Here is a 21,174-nt window from a genome sequence, read left to right as displayed (position 1 = left end):
AGGAATTACGTGAATAATTTGCGGAAACAACGAACTCGAAGCTGGTCGCGTATACCGTGGGGTTCCGTACGCATTGCAAACAGGGTCAGGCGCGACGTTTACAGTGTTCGCGCCGTCGAGATTCAGTCGATATTTGTTCCCGAAAAATAGCGTATCTTCGTCTGTGATAAATTTCTAGGACTATGCTATCTTTGAAATACAGTATAACTTAGCGAAAGGTAGCCTACGTGTAGATCGAGAGCTGTCATTTGCTCCACACACTAACGAACGTGAGCGCTAACCTGCTAACGCACACGACGGACGACTGGAAATGATTGACAACTTGTGCACGGCGTACTGATATTATTCCTAAAGTAGTTCAAAAGTTTAAACGCGGAATCGTCATGGAAAACTTATTTTATTTTGCAAAAAATAACGAATTCTTGGCTTGTGCATGTGATAAGTATATTATTCCCTAATATTTTTCTTCGTTCAGCTCGGAAAATACTCGTGACGTAATGACCGTGTCACCACTCGTCTTCGACTCGTGGTGACACGGTCATTACGTCACTCGTATTTTCCTTCGCTTAACGAAGAAAAATATTAGGGAATAATATCTAATTATTGTAATTAGTCAAGAGATATACATCGGAAGTTTGTCGATTTATCACATATAATTAGTATAATTAGAATCTACACAGCAAATATGCATTTCCTATTAGAGACTTTGTAGGTTTGCATCTTATACTTTTGGTAAAAAGTAAAGATGCTGCGATTTTATATATCCCCTACGTAATATGTGCTTTACTATTTACTCGTTTTGGGGTGACCGTAGACAATAAAACACGCCAAAGTCGAACGAAATTCGTTACGTTTTATATTAAAACGCGGACGATGAAATTATAATTTGATCTTCCTATAATACGACTAATTGCTGAAAATAGGTTTTTCTGCAACAAAAATTTCAAAATAAAATTTGGATGGTGAGTTGAATATCGCAGATTTACACGGTTTTGGTCTTGTTTGTCCGATTTTGCTTAAGATGATCGAAAAAGAGATGAACCCTCTCCCCTCTACACACAAGATATCGTTTGTCATTAGCGTGTTTTAATAACCCATACACGGTTCTTAATCTTTCCGATTTTGTGAATATATGTTGGTACTCGGAGCCGATGCCCTGATAGAGAGGTCAAAATCGCAATGATTTGTGCTTAAATATTTACAATATTCATACCAGATAGAACACAATAAAGATTCTTGTTGCGTTAAATTCAAGTCATGTTGTTGACCCCTTGTAGAATGTTTCAGCTTTCTCTTGCTGACAGAAAAATATGCCAATTAGGCCTAAAGAAATTTAGAATGCGGAAATCTGTCGAATTGTTCTTACCCAATTATAACTGTTTTTTAAATGAAATATGCTTGCAGATTACATATTTTGAAAACGATGTTCACTTAAACGTGCATCAGGGCAGCAACAACCAGCCGATTAGGGAAATAGCAACTATAAATTAGTTCAACATGCTATTGACACTTAGAGTGGCAATCTCAATTACCCAGACTGCTCTGTGGAGCTCACATGCCGCCGCCCTACACAGATCTTGGGAAACCCCAGACTGTGTATAGGGGCAGGCGGATGGGTGCGCCGCAGAGCAATCTGGGTGACCGAGATTATTATACAAAGTAAAATAATTGAAAAGGAAGAAATGCGAAAAAGGGAAAATGATAAATGTTCGCAAATGCCCTCCTATCACGATCTAAACAATTCTCCTTTAGGTCATTAGTTTTTCCGACCTCCTCATATCTTGAAATTTCGCGGCCCCGCTTCCCAATGCCCATCTAGGCAACTCTCTTCTGTCCTCTATCCAGTGTTTAGGTAACTGCTGCCACCTCTTTGTCACTGACCTTTCCCCTTCTTGTTGGCAAACTCACACAAACAACCATATCATACTCTCTGCCAACAGACTGGTCATTTTCAAGTTGCCTGCTGAGCGATCTGAGATAATATTAATTAAATAGATACAATGTTTATCAGCGATCTCCTGAAAACGACATAATTATACTTTCAATTCGTCCTTGGACTTTCTTATAACGACTCTCACGTGAAATCAATTACAACAAAGAGAATCTGATCTAATGTGAAAGCCAGCCCAATCCAAAAACCGATTGTCAAGGCACAACTGAATTCCAACACTCAGGTACCCAGGTCCTGTATGCTTCCACGTACTATTGCTGTGACGACTATTAATTTTAAACACTAAGTCTCCGGAAATGAAACCACACGAACATGTCACTTCTAATTGGATATCTTTTTCGCTATAAATGTTTTATACATTACGAAAACCCTTCCAAAATACTATGGAAACGTGACGATTTGACTAGCTCCATGATCTGATCGATGATCGATCAAGGCCAAGTTACATTACATCTAAATATACTTCGCCGAATAAGGGAGATTGGTTTTCACTTCGCCAGTCGTGCGAAAAACGATATCGGCCAACCATTCTCAGGACTCATTTCATTGATAACGAAATATGTCTGTCAAACGTTATCTGGCCTGGAAGGATCGACAGCAGTTCACTTCAGTCTTTACGTGCAGGGATGAAAAACGACAAACTTGTACATCCGACTGTACACGTGTACTACATGACCAGCCAGCAAGGGTTAGAAAATATCTTTGTGAAAAATTCAAAGACTACGGAATAATCGACATTGAATAATTATACATTTTGTGTACAACAGCAGAACTATGTATGTATTCCCGCCCAGGTCCCCACTGGCCCTTCGCTTGCCACAGCCGCGCAGGCCAAAGCACCCGAGAAACTGAACACCTGACCTCAGCAGGTCACTAGGTCAGTAAACTTGTGATTGCCAACTTTGGCGCGCAGAGTACAGAACATTCACCTCCCTCCGTCTGCAAAATTATATCTTTCTGCGCGTGAACAATACTAAGTTCGATGACTCCTATGGCTAGGCCAAAATATAAAACAAAATGCATGTTACCCATCCTTGGGTGAACTCAAAATTGATACGGTCATGCGAATTTCTTTTTTCGGGGGGGGGGGGGGGAGAGCAAAACATGGCCGTCAAAACGTAAGATGGCTGCCACCGAAAGAAACAAACGAGGGGAACATTTCAGAACATTTATTGAACCCATTAACTTATCTAAAATATAAATTCACATATAAATGTTATATTTCTGCTAGTTCCATCACAACAACTGGTTTCCCTCTCCTGATAATTCTTAGTAATGATGTCAAAAGTTTAAGTAAATTTTTAAAGTTGTTATTACACTGAGAATTTGCAATTTGGTACATTGAACCAGCAAAAGCGACAACTATTTTGTATCGACAACAATGAATAATTATGGAAACATAAATGCATACTTCATTTTATAACACCTTTATTGTCATCCTACAGTCTATTCTGTTGTTACAACAAAATTGCGATTCACGATCATCAAGATTACAATCGTTTTCAGGAGTTAAAGAATGTTACCTGGAGCTTTCACAAGTTTCAGTTAAATCTACAAATGTGCATTATCTCCAGCTGAGGCAAAGCAGCAGCTGTCATTCTTCTTTATTTAGGCGTGTTTTCAACAGTAACGGTTGTCTTTTGTGATAGAGTTGCAACCTATCGAGAAGTAATATAACTTCTTCCCTTTTCACCATTCACATATCATGACATCACTTTCTCTTTCATACCAATGCCATGCTAGAGTTACCCGAAAAAAATTAATCTGATTTTAGCAAACAATATAACATGAAGAGGAGACATGACATTATCATGTAAAAATAAACTTCATCAAGTCAACAGTCTTGAAAATATAAGACAATGTTACAAAACAATGCAAAGTTTTACCTTGACTGAAGATTGTTGGTCTTATTGTGGTACTTTCACAACAAAAACAGCTTACACACTGGGGTTTCTATAGGAAATTATCCCGAATTCGAAATGGAAACGTGAAATTTTCTTTCGTAAAATTTACAAACTGACATTGAACATATCCTGAGATTGAAACCCCGGATGTAAAAAAGTCGTGACGCGCATCTTTTCACATGGCAAAACACTTTTTTTGGCCTTATACCACGCCAGGGGGTACAAACCGATACAAATGTAACATGCACCTCTGGGACAGATGGTCGAGCTCTCAACTTTTACAATTCTTTTCTGATCAACCACTTGTGGGGTTCATTTTAAAGTCCTTGGTATAAGAAAACTTTTTACCGTCTTAAGTTTTCGAAAATACCAAATCTTAATTTTCTCTATGGAGTTAACACAGGGACGGAGGTCATGTTGAATTTCAAATATCTGTAAATCTTGAGTTATTTGTACCTCCAGTACCAAAATTGCATGGTGACCCCCAACTTTTATTCTTGACTTTGAAAGACAATAGTTAAACTATTCCAAGGTAGTTCGCGCCTCAAATTTGAAAGACATTGACTTTCTTTTTTTGGCTGCTCACACTTTCCTCAGGCAGACTTTCAACCACGCTCTTTCAAAATCAATAAATCAAAAGCGGGGTAATTGTACCAAATTTTGGTAAAAAAGAAACAAATTACCCAATATTTACCAATATTTGAAATTCTAAATGACAGCCATCACTGTGTTATCTCCCGATTTTCGAAAACAAAGCCGGTGAAAACTTTACCTCCTCCAAGAGATTCAAAACAACCCCCAAAATGATAGACCAAACAGACTTGTCTGTTTCCGAGACGCATTCTATCTTATATTGCAAAAATATTTTGTGACGTACAAGTGCGACCCTGTCACTCGTTGACGCAGTGGTGCCCAATTATCGGCAATCGCCGATTAATTTGGCACCAATGGGTCAACAAATTCCTGTATGCGAATGTTCACGACAATAAAGAAACAAAATATCATGAAAATATCATGAAACGAGCGAAGAGCTTTATTTCTCAAACTTCCCAAAATAGTGCAAGTCGACGGAAAAGATTGAGGAAACGATTATCGAAACACAGTTAATGGAATGTTAAAACATTAAAGAAATTTACTCAACAATCCACAGGTAGAAACAAATTGAAACAAAGAAAATGGACTTAAAACAAACAATGATTAACTATAGAAAAAGTAGAATCCCTGTTTAGTATTGATGTATTCAGTAGTGATTTCATTCCTTCACGTACAATCTGATTAAAATCAGATGTAGAGTACGACGACGTCTTTACTTGCGCGGTATTCTCTTGCTGTCGCCTCGTAGTTAGCTCAGCGAAAAAAGCCGTGACTGCTTCCCATCTTTATATGGCAAGGCAGTAACATTGCTCTTCAGTGGGTAGTTCCTGCACCGACTGTTATAATTCCGTGTGTGCCTACAATCGGTGTTGTAGAAGTGAGGTTCGTATTTTTAGTATCAACGCTCTTCTCAGCTGTTATGTATATTGGCATTCTATGCTTGTATCAAACTTCCATAAGTGACAACGTTATCCAAGTGAACCAACCAAAGTTCGGAGTTTGACTTTTAAGTCCGTTATCTACATTACAAAGTTTGGACTGAAAATAATGAGTTTGAAGTCATAAAAGGTTAATGACTTACCTTGACATCTTTTTCCGTATGTGCCAAACTTCTTCTTTCGTGACAAACGTAATCAATCATTACATGGAATTTATCGTCGCTCAAATCATCACAGCGACTGTACTCAGTCGAGTCGATTAAATATACCTACACACCTTCAACTGACCCTTTGGCACCTTTCTGTCCCCGCTGATATTATATACAAACAGTGCTCTCCCGGACCTTTTCCACATGTTCGAAAAATGGCCAACAAACTAAAACATAAATGATCTGTGACATTCTTTCGTTTTAACTAAACGAACAAAGGTCATCAATTGCATATATAATGACTTCGTGGAAAGGGGCGTATATGTTAATGAGCAGACTGCGCAGTGTTTCGTGATTTAATACATGAAGAAGCATTCCTTTTCAGTCAGCAGTCGCTATGCTTCGTTGAGGTTACAGCCTGACACCGGACAATACTCTGAGCACTATTGTTGGGTTTGTCTGTATACGACTGTAGTGAGCCGAAGTCACTTCAAGCAACAGCTGAAGCAAGAGACAACGCTTGACGCCATGTCTATACTCTACTTCCTTGACGACAGAACTGAGGTGACCCAGGTATTGAAGTCGAGCGGTGTGTGTATGTTCTAGCTAAGCAATATTCTCTCGATATTGAGTGAGTGAGAAAAAGGTTAGTTCGAAGATCCGCTGTTTTGAATTGTTGCGATTGATGAACTGCTATTGTGTATAGTCGTGTTACGAGCACCATAAGCTAGCAACTGCGTAAGGGAAACGATATCCCAAAGCCAAGCGGGTAAGTCGCAACTACTCAAATTGGTGAGACAAAGCTGTTTACAGAGCCCCTAAACAGTATTTCTTTCATGCTGTTGGATCCTGCCAGAGTTTAATAATGGGACCCCTTGGCGAGATCTACTGTAATAAATTAACTTTTCAAAAATTCTAAAAGAAAGAGAATCCTATAATATGATAGCTTTGACAGAGCTCGAGCGGAATTGATACTATGAAGATAATATTTCTGCCGTCACACACGTTCTATCATGCGCGATTTCTTCTTTCATTTTCGTTTTATTCGATGATTGGATATAATGGGCATAGGTAATATTTTAAATATAAATCGTCATAGGCATGCATGAAAAAAGAATAAATCCATTTGATAATTATTCTTATGATAACTTAATCGAAAAAATAACTGCTGTTGATAAGATCTATATTTATTAGCGAGATAACAATCTTGAGCACAGTGGGCTGGTCATCATCACTGGTCAAATGGCTTCAAAACGTACCTTTGTGTTTTAGTCAGTGTTTGGGCACATGAATTTGGAAACGGCTTCGCATACATTATTTTAAGATATTCTGCTCTTGTCAATGCCGGTTAAAAGATTGAGACTTATTTCAAGTCAGAGTGTTTGTGTATGCCAAAATGTAACACTTATTCCAGCGCGTACTCGGCACGGTCTACCATAGGAAGCTGTGTGTGATTGTCTATACTAAGTGAAAGTGAACTTCATGAAAAACGTGATCTTGTTTTGGAAAAGAAATTCGGTCAATGTTATATGACCCAGATAAGCTGGGGTGTTCGATTACGAGGAAGTAATGATCACATCAGGCTGGAGCAAACATTAACAAAGTCCAACTAAATATTAACCACTAGAATAGATGCCTACTCAAAAATTCAGCTGATATACTGTCGAGTTGTTTTTTTGTTGGCATTCTCGACCTAAATACTACAGCACACTCTATTGCTAACTTGTGCTGATGTTGCTACCCACTATGCGATATCATGGTAAAGAGCTTTGTTCCACTTTTAAGCTCGCATATATGAATAAATGAGCTATTTGGTATTGCTGTAACATCTGGTTTTCTGTTTTTCTGTCCCTGGACGCTATGTCTCAAAAAGTTCAAAGGTTCACCGAATAATCAAACTTGATGTAAATGTTCTAATCAGGATTGATAAGAAGCGATTGATTTTTGGGCGGGCGTTGCTTAATGCTCAATGGCAATTGGATGGTTACTCGTTCAGAAACCATTTCTTAGAATAATTGAATAAAATCGTACGAATCTTGCTATTAATAAAGATCATGGAAACATATGAAATATTTAAAGGTCATTCTGCAGATTCAACACAATGGCATTATTCATTAATATACTAAAATAACTTTCACGGAAAAATATTTTTTTCACAAAAAGGACTCTACTACAGTTCATTTGATATAAATTGATGATATAATTATATAAAAAATAAAGAAATTTAGCACGTCAGCTTATTAATAATTTGCCTAACTAATGATCTTTCACAATTAGCTGGTTATGGCCAAAGATCATGACACATGTTTCACATATTGATGATATGACAGTGGTGATAGACGTCTAGCAGTTTCTCCTCAACCAATTGCTAAATGTATATTTAATGGACTTAGTTTTACAGTAAGGTATATACATTTGGAAGGAACTGATAGCGATTTCCTGTCAGCTTTGATAATTTATTTTATTTTATCATATTTTAGCTGATAGCACATTCGAATTGTGGCTGCATCAAATAAGATGAAATTGTACGGCTATTGCTCATAACAATGTATGCATTACCTGAAAGACATATCACAGTGTAATGTCAAACGATAGTTCCTTGCACATTGAATGAACTCGATACACTTTCTGTAACTACAAATTTAATGAATCAAATGTAATGACTTCTGCTAGTGTTGTATATCAAGGTAGAACTGTAGCATATTGTAAATCATTTTTTTCAGTCATGTCACATAGTCACTAATCACTAGGTAACAGATTCTCACTGGTGAGATTGAAAATTCTCACCAAGACTAGTCATAATGGTAATTTTCTCCGTGAGAATGTTTCATACTCGTCATTTATTGGTGAGAATCAACCAGACTCGCCGTTCATTGGTGAGAATGGACTAGACTCGTTATTCACTGGTGAGAATTAACCAGAGTGATTCTCACCATGTGAACAACAAGTCTGGCGGATTCTCGCCAATGAGTCTGGTTGATTCTCACAAGTGAATAATGAGTATGATTTCTTCTCACCGTGAAAATAACAATTCTCATTGTGTTGGGTGAGAATTTCCGGTCTCACCGGTGAGAATCTTGTATCATACTTGATTCTCACTAAGGAATGCATTTCTCACTTCTAACCAGTGGCAATAGGAGAGAATAACAGGAGATTCTCACCAATTGCGAGAAAGCGTCACGTTCTCGCTCTAGTCTCGCATTTTTTCCTATAGTGAATTGTAAATTGAATGAAACTGCAAACTGGTGGGACTAATGACAATGAAAAGAAAAATCGATTTGCGTACAACTCTGCAATTTCAGTTTACATCTGGTTGTAGTGTGTGACAGTTTCGTGCCTCCTACATCAATATATGGATGACCTAATATTTGGAAGTACGTTTTAGTGGTCTTTTCGTAATAGTTTCCTTTGGTAATCTTTAAATTTCATAGAATAAGACGCAATGTGTAATCATAAGCTGCATATCATGACTTTTTTTTGTTTCAGATGAAATGTGATTTTCCTTCTTCTCCTTGTAGACGCAATATGAATCGCATAACCTTTTCCGAAGTCTAAAACGTTCCTTCAAAAAGAAGTGCGTATTTAGGATCTTTGATATACAGATTGAGGTTTCTTTACCCGCCGAGGATTATCGAGGATATTGAAGAAGAAGGTGCACATATGACTTCATCTTTACGACACGGATCTGGAGACAATTTCATTTCCTCCGCTACTTCAAAGCAAATGCAGCAGGTCATGGCAGAAGAAGGTAGGCATGTGACGTCACAACACAGCTTTAAAGGCGGCTACACTTCTTCCACAAGTTCGAAGCAAATGCATATTCGAAGGGAACAACATCATTCATTGCAGACGGAAGGAAATGTTAATCAATCACAACCACTAAAAGAGGGCAAAATTAAATCATCTGGATATGGACATAATAGACAGAATGTAATAAAATCTGACCTAGAGAAAAGACCAAAGATGTACGAAACAGGTGGTGCAAGACAGAAGGACAACTTTAGAAATAAAAGCTCGATCGAGCATGCTCGTAGGCGAGGCATCAAAAAGCAACTTAACTTTGCGAAGCTTACGAAGTTGTACGAGACTGAGCCGAGAGAAATTGTAATGACTATCTCAGAAGAAGCAAATGGATTTATTAAACTGATAGATGAGCCGTCAATATCGTATAATGACTTTCTTCTTATTCTCAGGACACTGAGTCGGGCTGTCACTTGCTCGACTGTCCCACAAAGTGTTATCCACATCCTTATCATGGTCAGTGAATGTGCTTTCTTCAAATTAACTATACCACGTTATCTCAGTACAATCCTTGTTGATATCCAAAGGGGTCAATTCGACGGTGGCTCTGAAGCCACTCTGAGACAACTTGTAACCATCACAAAGATACTATTCAGACGAATGCCTGGGAAATTCAAAGACCTAGCACCAACTCTAAATCTCATCATAGACATAGTCCGTATGCTGGATGATAAAAAGATAGACATTGAGGAAGGCATTAAAGAGGATGTCCGAGGTTTGGAAGAAGATAGGGACTCTGAAATTAAGAACATTCGTGAAAGAAGAGCGGTTTTACAGCCTTCAAGTAATGCTCAGTTTACAAGCCAAAGCGAGGCATGGCTGAAACAAGAACCAAGTGAAGATTTTCGGGAAACACCGATCTTCCCAAGATTACAGGATGTTGTGACTGACATCAAGCCCTTCATTCGACCAAACAAACCAAAAGGTTCATTTGAAGACACAGATGACTACCTTGACGTGCAATTTAGACTGCTCAGAGAAGATTTCATTGCACCCCTAAGAGATGGTATCAGTGAGATCCGAAGAAATTTGCTACTGCCGAAATCACAACAACAGCGGCTAAGTGATGTTCGTATGTATTACAACGTGCATGTACTACAACCAGTCTGCATGGAGAGTGAGGGAATTTGTCATGAAGTAAGTCTTGACAAACATCAGTTGCGGCATGTACAATGGAACCACACAAAGCGTCTGTTGTATGGTGGTTTGGTCTGCCTTACAAAGGACAATTTCCAGACAGTGATGTTTGCGACAGTTGCCAACAGGGACATTGATCAATTGAAAAGGTTCAGGGTTGTACTGAAGTTCCACAGTATAGAGGACACACTCAGAACAGCGCCTGAAGACGCCTTTAAGATGGTTGAGACTACTGCTTACTTTGAGGCGAATAGATATGTTCTTGAAGGTCTACAGGAACTTGGTGATGGCAATCTTCCTTTTGAGAAATACATAGTTTACTGTGAAAGAGCCATTGATGAACCACAATACTTGACTGAAAATAGTAACCATATATATGACTTTGCACCTCTGATTTATCAGGACTGGAAGATGCCCAAAGAAGACTCTGATACCATGATGCTATATGGGGAGTTCCCCGTATGTGTCCTTGGTACATCTCAATGGCCAACAGCAGAGGAGTTACATCTAAATGAATCTCAATTAAAAGCACTTAAAACTGCTCTCACGAAAGAATTCGCCATCATACAAGGACCCCCTGGTACAGGAAAAACGCACGTTGGTTTGAAGATTATGAAAATGCTTCTCCACAACCACAGTTTATGGTGTAAAGGATGTAATGATGACGAGATCGAAACGGATGATGCTTGTTCACCTATTTTGATTGTGTGTTATACAAACCATGCACTTGACCAGTTTCTCGAAGGTATCTTCCACTTTTTGGAACATGGTATTGTACGAATTGGTTCTAGGAGTAAGAGTGAGATTTTGGAAAGATTTCAACTGTCAAAGATAAGATCCACCCTCCGTGGCAGACATGCTAGCTACACCATCCGTAAAAACTTGGAATCTCAGAAATCTACAATAACAAGGAGCTTCAATAATGCAAAAGCTAGTGGTGTATATAACATCCAAAGTGTCATGTTAAACATTCAAAAGAACAGTATGTTGAAAAATAACACGGTCGCGGATAATCAGAAGAAAGATTTCAACAATATTCATGATGTTATGAATCTCTGGTTGATAGAGAACATTTCTGAGCTACGGGATCCACAAGTTCAGATGAAAACATCACACATGGACGATATAAAGAAGATATCTCGTGAGAACAAACTGGAAAGAGGTCATAATGACACAAACATTATCAATATTCTAACACATGATGCCTCCTATGTCGACTGTGCAACAGAAAGGACCATCAATGTTGAAGGAGAAGCAGACTATATCAATAGATCGAGAATGCTAGAAAATGATGACACTGATGCAGGTACGCTGCAAGCCAGCCACAACATTCTCTATGATCAGCTTCGAGAGCTTTTGGAAGAACTCTACACTAGATCCAACAGAACGGCAACAGAAAAATCAAGGAAGACCGATGTCACAACGGCTATGAAAGACAAACATATTGAGTACCAACTGACAATTTTACAAGACCTCATTGCTGATACATCGTCAATGACAGAGGAAGAAGCTAACGAAATATCCAATGTATGGTCTCTAAACTTACACGACAGGTGGAAACTTTATCGCTATTGGTCCTTCAAGTTGCATAAGAAGATCATAGACTCACTTTTGGAAGTTGTTGGTGAATACGACAGAGAAACCCTGAGACTAAAGGAAGTCCGTCAAGAGGAAGACCTTCGTGTCTTGAAGGATGCAAAGGTGATTGGCATGACAACAACCGGAGCTGCAAAATATAGTTCCCTGTTACGCATGGTACGACCGCAGATAATTGTGGTGGAGGAAGCAGCAGAAGTCCTCGAGTCGCACATAATAACAACACTGACATCAGACTGTCAACACCTCATATTGATCGGGGATCACCAACAGCTTCGCCCGAATCCAACAGTGTATAGACTTGCGAAAGATTTCAATTTAGATATGTCACTCTTTGAACGCATGATTGAAAACAACTTGCAGTACAATACTCTAAATATCCAACACAGAATGAGACCAGAAATAGCTAGCCTGATGAAACACATCTACAGTGATCTGGAAAACCACCCATCTGTAGAGGCCTATGACGACATTATGGGTGTGAGTAGTAACATTTACTTTGTAAACCATGAACAACAAGAAACCTTTATGGATGACATAAGAAGCAGGTCAAATGTACACGAGGCCAAGTTTCTTGTTGCTCTTTGCCGCTACCTCTTGAAGCAGGGTTATAAACCAACTCAAATATCAATTCTAACCATGTATACAGCTCAAGTTATCCAGCTGAAAAACATGATGCCGCGGTCTGTCTTTGAAGGCGTAAGAATCTGCCCTGTCGACAACTTTCAAGGTGAAGAAAATGATATTATTCTGTTGTCACTCGTTCGCAGCAATGAACAAGGAAAGATCGGATTCCTTAACATAGAGAACAGAGTCTGTGTAGCCTTAAGCAGAGCAAAGATGGGCTTCTATTGCATAGGAAACTTTAAACTTCTTGGTCTGAAAAATCAACTGTGGAAAAATATTGTTGGAGAACTACAAAAAGCTGGCAAAATAGGAAAGTCACTGAAAATATTCTGCAGAAATCATCCCGCAACCATGCTGAAGTGTGCCCGTGGAGAAGATTTTGATGCTGCTCCAGAAGGTGGGTGCAGTCGTCTTTGTGAGACAAGGTTGGAATGTGGCCATGTCTGCGTACTCTTTTGCCATCCCTATGACTCAAACCATAAAGAATACAAGTGTCAGAAGCCTTGTGCAAGAACCTGTGATGCTGGACAACACCATTGTAAATTGATTTGTTATAAAGACTGTGGAAAGTGTAGAATTACAGTGGAAAGAATGATCCCAAAATGTGGTCACGTCCAAAAGATGTTCTGCTATGAAAAACCAGAAGAATTCGACTGTCAAGAAAAATGCAAACATTCCTGTACGGAAGGACACCCCTGCCCATTGCCTTGTTATGTAAAATGTAGACCCTGTATGGTGAATATGGAGAAGGTTATCCCAAGTTGCAGACACAAGCAAAAAGTACCATGTTATCAAAACCCAGAAACTTTCAGATGCAAAGCAGCATGTGAAAATGAGTGTGAAAGAGGTCATACATGCCCTTTAAAATGCCACGAAAAATGCAGACCATGTATTGAAAAGGTGGCAAAAGAAATTCCCATATGTGAACACTTGCAAATGGTACCTTGCCACCTGGATCCTAGAGATTTTAATTGTCAGGAACCTTGCAAAAAGAAGTGTGGAAAAGGACATCCCTGTCCATTGCGATGTTTTGAAGGGTGTAGTGTATGTACCATCAAGATTGAGAAACGAATTCCTAAATGTTATCATATACAGAATGTACCATGCTATCAAGACCCTTCCGACTTCAATTGTAAGCAAGCATGTCCTAAGATGTGTGAGCGAAAACACCCTTGTCCCTTAAAATGTTTTCAGGGATGCGAGGACTGTACAGTTTCAGTACATAAATTGTTGCCCGGTTGCTATCATGTACAACAAATGAAATGCTCTCAAAATCCATCCGAATTCAAATGTCAAGACAAGTGCAGGAAAGCATTCGACTGTGGGCACAGGTGTATAGAAAAATGTTCAGATGACTGCCCTGATGAATGTCAAGTAATTGTGGAAAAAATCGCTGACAAAATGCGGCCATACTCAGACTATGAAGTGTTCAGAAGACGAGTTGACATACATATGCAAACTTCCTTGTGAAAGAAAACTGAACTGTACCCATGCTTGTCCTAATAAATGTGGTGAAGAATGTGTTCTTAAATGCAAGGTGCAGATAATACATAAAGATTGGTCATGTGGTCACAACGTCAAAGGTCCTTGTTTCTACACAGAAAAGAACTGCAACCAGATATGTGGTGTACTATTACCATGTGGACATACCTGCCAGGGAATTTGTGGTGATTGCATTAAGCATGATATTCACAGTGATTGCAATATGCCTTGCATTAGAAACTTGAAATGTGGTCACATGTGTACTAAACTGTGCTCTGAACAGTGTAATGAAATATGTTTGAAAGGAGTACAGAAAACATTTGAAGAATGTACTCACATCATTCAAATCAAATGCTGTGAAAGAAAACCATTTTGCCCTCTGAAATGCGACTCAATTCTTGAGTGTGGCCACAAATGTACTGGTATATGTGGCATTTGTAAAAGTTCAAGCGGTCGTCATAACATATGCAACTTGAAATGTGAGCGGATGCTTCTCTGTGGCCATCCATGCATGAACAAATGTTACGAAATATGTAGTGTGTGCACGATGAAGCACCCACACCCTTGTGAGCATAAAGTACATGGTAAACGTTGCAATATGCGATGCACATGGAATTGTGTACATCATCAATGCAACAATCTTTGTTGGGAACCTTGTGAAAGACCACCCTGTAACAACCCATGCATGAAGAAACTGAAGTGTGGTCACGATTGTGTCGGACTTTGTGGAGAAATATGTCCAGAATTGTGCCGGCAGTGCCATAAAAAGAAAGTAGCAGCAACTGCTGCTTTCTTCGGAAGAACGTACACGAATGAAAGCCGTTTTATTCAGCTTAGATGTAAAGATGTCTTTGAGGTAAATGATATGGATCGATGGATGCTTGGAATCACAGCAATCGGTGGCAATCGAGTATACCCTCTGATTATGAAAATATGTCCAAAATGCCGGAAGACTGTCATAGGCTGTAATCGATACAATACTTTGACCAAATATATCATCGCTACAATTGATCACATGAACACAGTGCCTGACATGTTTAATTTTGTGGTTCCAGCAAAAGAACACCTTAAGAAGCTAGTACGAACCACAATACCTCTTATGCACCATCCCCTATTTGAGCAGGCCATTGAGACAACAACCAGTTTATCAGCAATGATACCCATCGAGAACAGTATAAGGATCTATGAACAGCTTGTAGATGCCAAAATACAGGCAGAAAAAGTGGCATCTGCCGTAATGAACTGTAAAGACACAAACAAGGGCACGCCTGATTCTAAAGTTCTAGATATGATCACCCATAAGGCTAGATCATTACAGATGTCAATTGATGAACAAATATTTAAAGTTGCAGGCTGCAAAAGTGATCCGCTCTGTCCTGAAGAGAGAGAAGAGTTTCGAAGTATTATTCTCCAGAGCAGCGTTCTTCTTGCCACGTATCGACTCCAGAATAGACATGTTTTCTCTGAGGTGTCGACACCAAAAGGTTCGGCACAGAGGTCAGTACGAGGACGACCTGTGCATGACTTCTTAGATTACACTGAGAGTGTCCTGCTCGAGGAGCTACGTCCTGCCACACTATTAAATGCGCTATCAACATTTAAAAGCCTTCATCCGGAAGTACTTGCAGGACAGAGAATTCCGTATGAACTTAACCCATGCACAGTTGGCAGCCTCAGAACATTTGGAAAAGATGAATGGTACAAATGCAGCCAGGGTCATATATTTTACCATGCTACAGAGACACCCAAACAAGCCAACTCGCACAATGACCAGAACATACAAGGACCAGTATGTGACCAATGTCCTACAACAGCGAGGCAGCACAAAGACCAGAGGAATGATGTCTGGAGATTCCCTGAAAATATTGCAAACGTGAGTAATGACAGACCAAATGATAACATAATATACAGATTTTAATCCGAAACATTATCCACTGTAAAAATGTGAACAAGAAGGTTACTGATGGAATAAGTAGCCATAAACGATATATGAACCACATCAAAAATTATATTGTTATTTTCTCATTATCGTTGATATTTCATAACTAAACTGCATCAAAATATTGATCTGCAATTACATGCAATGCTTCTCTAATGATAAAATTCTTAAATTGCTGCAGAATTGACATTTTGTGGATATGACTCAACCAATGTCTAACTCGTGTACTCTCTCATCTTCAAAATAATGGCAGGTCATGACTTTACATAGTAGATGTTGTGTTTGGGTGGAAGAGTTTGTTTTTTTAATACAGACTTATAACATTATATTGATTTGGAATTAGGAGGCTGACAGGAAATTGTCATCATCTGCCCGTTCAGATCGGAATGTACCGTACGGCGTGAACACAGCATCAATGCAGGTACCGTCTTAATATCACTTCAAACTGTGAGATCACGTTTGCGTGCGTAAAGGGGACATGTATCAAAGGAAACGTAATCTAACGCATAGAGTTGCAAATCAATCTATTCTGGTGTCATGCTACTGTGGCTTCTCTTAGCTGCTACGCAACCCAAGACAAAGACTTGAAAGGTTTGGGTAATTGTAAGGTCAATCATTAGTCACTGACATATACATGCTGGTTTTAAGTGCAGAGAATGCACAAAACCTTTTAAAGTACATATTCTTTTTCATCCTAAGAACATACCGGTAGCCCTTTAAGTAATTTTTTCAGAGGGTGTTTTTCATCTTAGCCTAATTAAACAACGGAGGGCTATTCATTGGTGTGTTATAACGGGAAAGCCACTTATTTGACAAGGTTGTGAATTAAAATATAATATTTAAATATGGAATTCAGACTTACTACGTACATGGGCATTGACACATGTTGCATGAAATAAATAGAAACTTAATAAATCATCTTCTTATTATATTAGGTACAGCACTTTGGTGTTAATCAAGCCAGAACGTCAACTGACTTTCATTCAGGGAACAGGAGAAGGAAAACTAAGGTGGGTGACGTACATGAAAACCGACCCTTCATCTATATTTGGAAGCTTAGATGTGACTCTACTGAAGTATACCATTCCACGTAGACTTTATAAATTGACCAAGTTTCTGTCGAAAGTAGTTCAATTATGATTGTGACAGCTTTCCTATTATTTGATTGAGGTAGAACTGATAAACAGTCATTGTATCAGGAGTTGAAACCGTGTCTACAGCGTCAGCACAGTAAAGAAAGACCTATAGCTCACCTCGCCATTCCTAACATTTCCCATAACTCACTACTGCAATGCCACCGTTTGTTAAAATATAGTGAGGAAAGGCTTATCATGTGTACGTATCTATATCGCAGTCTCATGGGAAGACAGATGAAGGGAACACTTGTGAAAATGAGGTAGTGACCCCATTTTGCATATCGTTTTACATTATGTGAATTTTACATTGACTTTTCCAGGGTTCCCGCGGTGGTGTATATAATGCAAACGTGACACGACCTGCCTCAAATCATAACCGTACGAACTATGGTGGTTTCTTGAGGGGTGGTTTCGGAAGGGGAACGGGTTCCAGTCCAGGCAGGGGATCTACTTACAATACAGGTGTTCATGGGACGAATTATGGCAGTACAGCCGGAAGAGGAAATTCATCCAGAGGTAATCGAGGAGGAAGGGGACGCGGACAAAACAATCGAAGAGGTCGAAGACCAAGCCGACGCGCTAGTATTGAATATGAAGAGGAAAATAGCAACTTTGACTGGTATTGAGGTTCCGCCTGTCTCCAACACTCACACTATAGCACCATGCTTAAACGAAACAAAATTGCCAGTCATAAATGTATGCATAATTTTCATAACACAGTTGAATCATACATTTTAGCTTAAATATTCATGTTGGATAAACTAAACCACAAGTACAATGCAATAATATATGTTGCTTACATGTAGGTTTCGGTCTCTTATTATGTTTATACATAAAACTTCCCGCGTTACCGTTTAGATTGCTGTCGTCGATAGTAATTGAACAACATTCACCAGAGTTAAACATTGTTTCTTGCGAGATCAAAAACTCACATAGACCTTCAAATAAATTTACAAAATATAGTATAAGATACATTTCTCTGCTAACCCAATACAAAGTATCATTAATCTGCAATTCAACCAAGTATGATAGAATACAGCAATGATTATTGTTAACGACGGGAATAAACATCACTTTAAATTTTTAAACTTTCTTTATTTCCTTCTTCTGGTTTACAAAAACATATTCCGAGATCATTTTCAGTAAAAAACGTAATATTGAAATGCGTTAATATTTATGAATTTTTTTTTTAAATACACATGTCAGATCTTAGTTAGCGATTTTTTCTCATTCGAAATCCATGAATCTGGATTTATGTTTTCAAACAAACAGCAGACATTAAAGATATAGTAGATCTATTGTCGTTACGAGGTTGGATATCGCTTCACCCTCGTGTTTATCTCGATGCAATTATTAATAAGTTTTTCTAAAGAAATATTGAGGTTTTTAAGAACAAACAGCTTTTTTGAAGATATCTCTCTCACTATGCGTTGATAATATCCATTTGCGATGTTAATTGTATATGCGAAATTCTTACCGTGTATGTAAACGGCGACCAAAGCAACCAAATTTATATATATATATATATATATATATATATATATATATATATATATATATATATATATATATATATATATATATATATATATGTATACATATACAATCTAATTTTGTATTTCTCACTCACTTGTATCGAAAAGAGTAGAGTTCACGGTGTCGCAAGAATTTGAGCATCTCCACCATATGATCATATCCTCTGTTTGGCGATTTGCCCTAGACAAGCTAAGTTAATCAAGACATGCATGCATGTCAGAATCTTTTACCACTTCACCTTACAGTCATGATGCCACATGATCACTACAGTTAAAACACGCGTTATGCTATTCGATACTACTGTGTATTATGCTTTTAGATTCCAAGAAGGAAGGAGATACTACTATTTTAACTAGAGCAAATATGTCTGCTATTTTGTTTAAATTTATATTTGTTTGACTTGCTGATATGGACAATGAACGGTTCAAACACACGCCTGTCTAACGAAGCTCGTTACATTCGACCATAACTCCCATCCACCTTTCCTAAACCAAAGTATATAAGTGCGAAAATCCGACAACGAATTATGATTGAACTTTCCCTAAACACGAAAATTTACTGAAATAGGTTTTTGCAAGTTTGACTAACAAGTTCTTGAACAAGAAACACTTGAAGAAAACAGAGTCATAATGGTTAATATTTAGAGTCACGGTTTGTATCAAGGTTTTCATGCCTTAACTGTGGAATGTATGTTTTGCGACTTTGCACACGATAGTCGAAATAGAGATGAACCCCTCCCCTCTATACGCAATGAGTTGCCTTTGTTATGTGCCTGTTTTAATCACCCACGGTCCCTTATCTTTCCGATTTCGTGAATGTATTTGACAGAAATGGCGGAGGCCTAGATAAATGTCCAAATTAGGATGACCTGCTCTTTAACACATTGTATTTTCCTGATGGTAGTAAGAGCCTAGAAATTAGAGGATAAACTTTCGCTCAAACTTTCTTCAAGGAAACTTGAACCCATCCCTTTCGATTCGGATGTAAATAAAAGTCAGGGTTCAGCAAAATGTACAAGAAAGACAAAGTACCCAATATTTACCCACTGTCTAACTTCAAAATGGTAACCATCCTGCGTTAACTCTATGGAGAAAAATCAATTTTTCGATTTTCACAAAAATAAGCTGGTTACAAGATTAATTTTCTTCGTGAGCTTTCAAATAAACTCCCAAAAGTGGTAGACCAAAAACGTTTTGTCAAAGTTTGAGAGTCAGAATATCTGTCCGCGAGGCGCATTCTACCTTATTCATGTCCGTACAATATGAAATGTCACGAATAAAAAAATGCACATTCAATCTGTGGTGTCAACCCTTATATACAGGGTATTTCCCCGGCCGCTTAGGTAGGAATATTACCGCCTGCCCGCTAAAGGAGCCTTCGTTATAAGCAGGGAGGGGATGGGGGAATTTAAGAAACGTACGTTCATAATAATAGATTTTTGCTTGCTTGTAAATATATAGGATTTACATCACATTTGTAGCAACAAAAGTGTGATACAAAATTAACAAGTTCAAACTTTTCTCCAATAAAGTAATATAGTATAATAAAGGTAGCTAATAATAAATATAACTCGGTATTTCTTTGTTTATATTAAGTAATAATACAATCTGCAAGCTGTTCATTAAAAGATAACTCTTGTTTTTGTAGTAGAAAAATAAGCTGGTTTTTCAGTTGTATCATTTTGGAAATTGATTTTACTGAAAAAGTTCTTCCTTTGGACTTTATATTTCTGACTGACTAATAAAAAATGTATTTCATTTTCAATACTGTTGGTGTTACATTGATTGCAGTACCATGTGTCTCCCTTTTTTCAATTGCTAGATCATGTTTCCTTATACGAAGCTTGGTGAGTAATTTTCTTTTCTCACCTTGTAACTGTGTTAAGTAGGGTTCTAATCTAAAATGATGTTTTATTTTGGCGTACATTCTTAATTTACTATTTTCATCAGTGATTAATTTTTTCCAGAAGACCTCGTAATTGTTTGTTAAATTTGTTTTCATTAATCCAGCTATAACGTTTTGGTGTTTAAGTGATGGAGAAATTTCATTCCATTTTCTTTAATTGAAGCACTTAAACAGTTAAACCAGGATTTATTGTTAGTGTTGTTTACCATTTGATCCAAGAAAGCTTCTTTAGCAAGATTATTGTGTTGGAGTTGTACAATATGAATCCAGTATTAAACAATATTAAGTTTGATCTCAAGTAGAAGTGGAAATTGTTCTAGTTCACCCCTACAGCTGCATTACAAGCGTGTCTGTTACAATGTAAAATGTTCTTACAAAATTTGAGGTGAATTTTTTCGATTGCTGATTTATCGCACTGCTTATAATCCATGAAGTCTTGTCCCCAAATCTCTGAGCCATATAGTAAAACCGGTTTGACA

General features: G+C 38.1%; 1 protein-coding gene across 3 annotated transcripts; it reads left to right on the top strand.

Annotated features, from left to right (window-relative positions):
* The first annotated feature begins 5,441 nt into the window (after positions 1-5,441).
* Positions 5,442-19,657, top strand: LOC139147909 (NFX1-type zinc finger-containing protein 1-like). 3 transcript variants are annotated; one of them, XM_070719130.1, is made up of 5 exons: positions 5,442-6,182; positions 9,055-16,052; positions 16,462-16,539; positions 17,054-17,128; positions 17,575-19,657. In XM_070719130.1, the coding sequence occupies exon 2, from the start codon at positions 9,197-9,199 to the stop codon at positions 14,165-14,167; it is 4,971 nt and encodes a 1,656-aa protein (XP_070575231.1). In that variant the 5' UTR covers positions 5,442-6,182; positions 9,055-9,196; the 3' UTR covers positions 14,168-16,052; positions 16,462-16,539; positions 17,054-17,128; positions 17,575-19,657. The 3 variants fall into 3 exon arrangements, with proteins under 3 accessions (XP_070575231.1, XP_070575228.1, XP_070575227.1); XM_070719127.1 differs by having other exon boundaries at positions 9,023-16,052; XM_070719126.1 differs by having other exon boundaries at positions 5,442-6,305.
* The last annotated feature ends 1,517 nt before the right edge of the window (positions 19,658-21,174 follow it).

The sequence above is a fragment of the Ptychodera flava genome, chromosome 13, assembly GCF_041260155.1.
Source record: "Ptychodera flava strain L36383 chromosome 13, AS_Pfla_20210202, whole genome shotgun sequence".
Taxonomy (NCBI): Eukaryota; Metazoa; Hemichordata; class Enteropneusta; family Ptychoderidae; genus Ptychodera; species Ptychodera flava.
The sequence above is the reverse complement of the archived record's forward strand: the minus strand, read 5'-3'. Positions and strand labels throughout refer to the sequence as shown.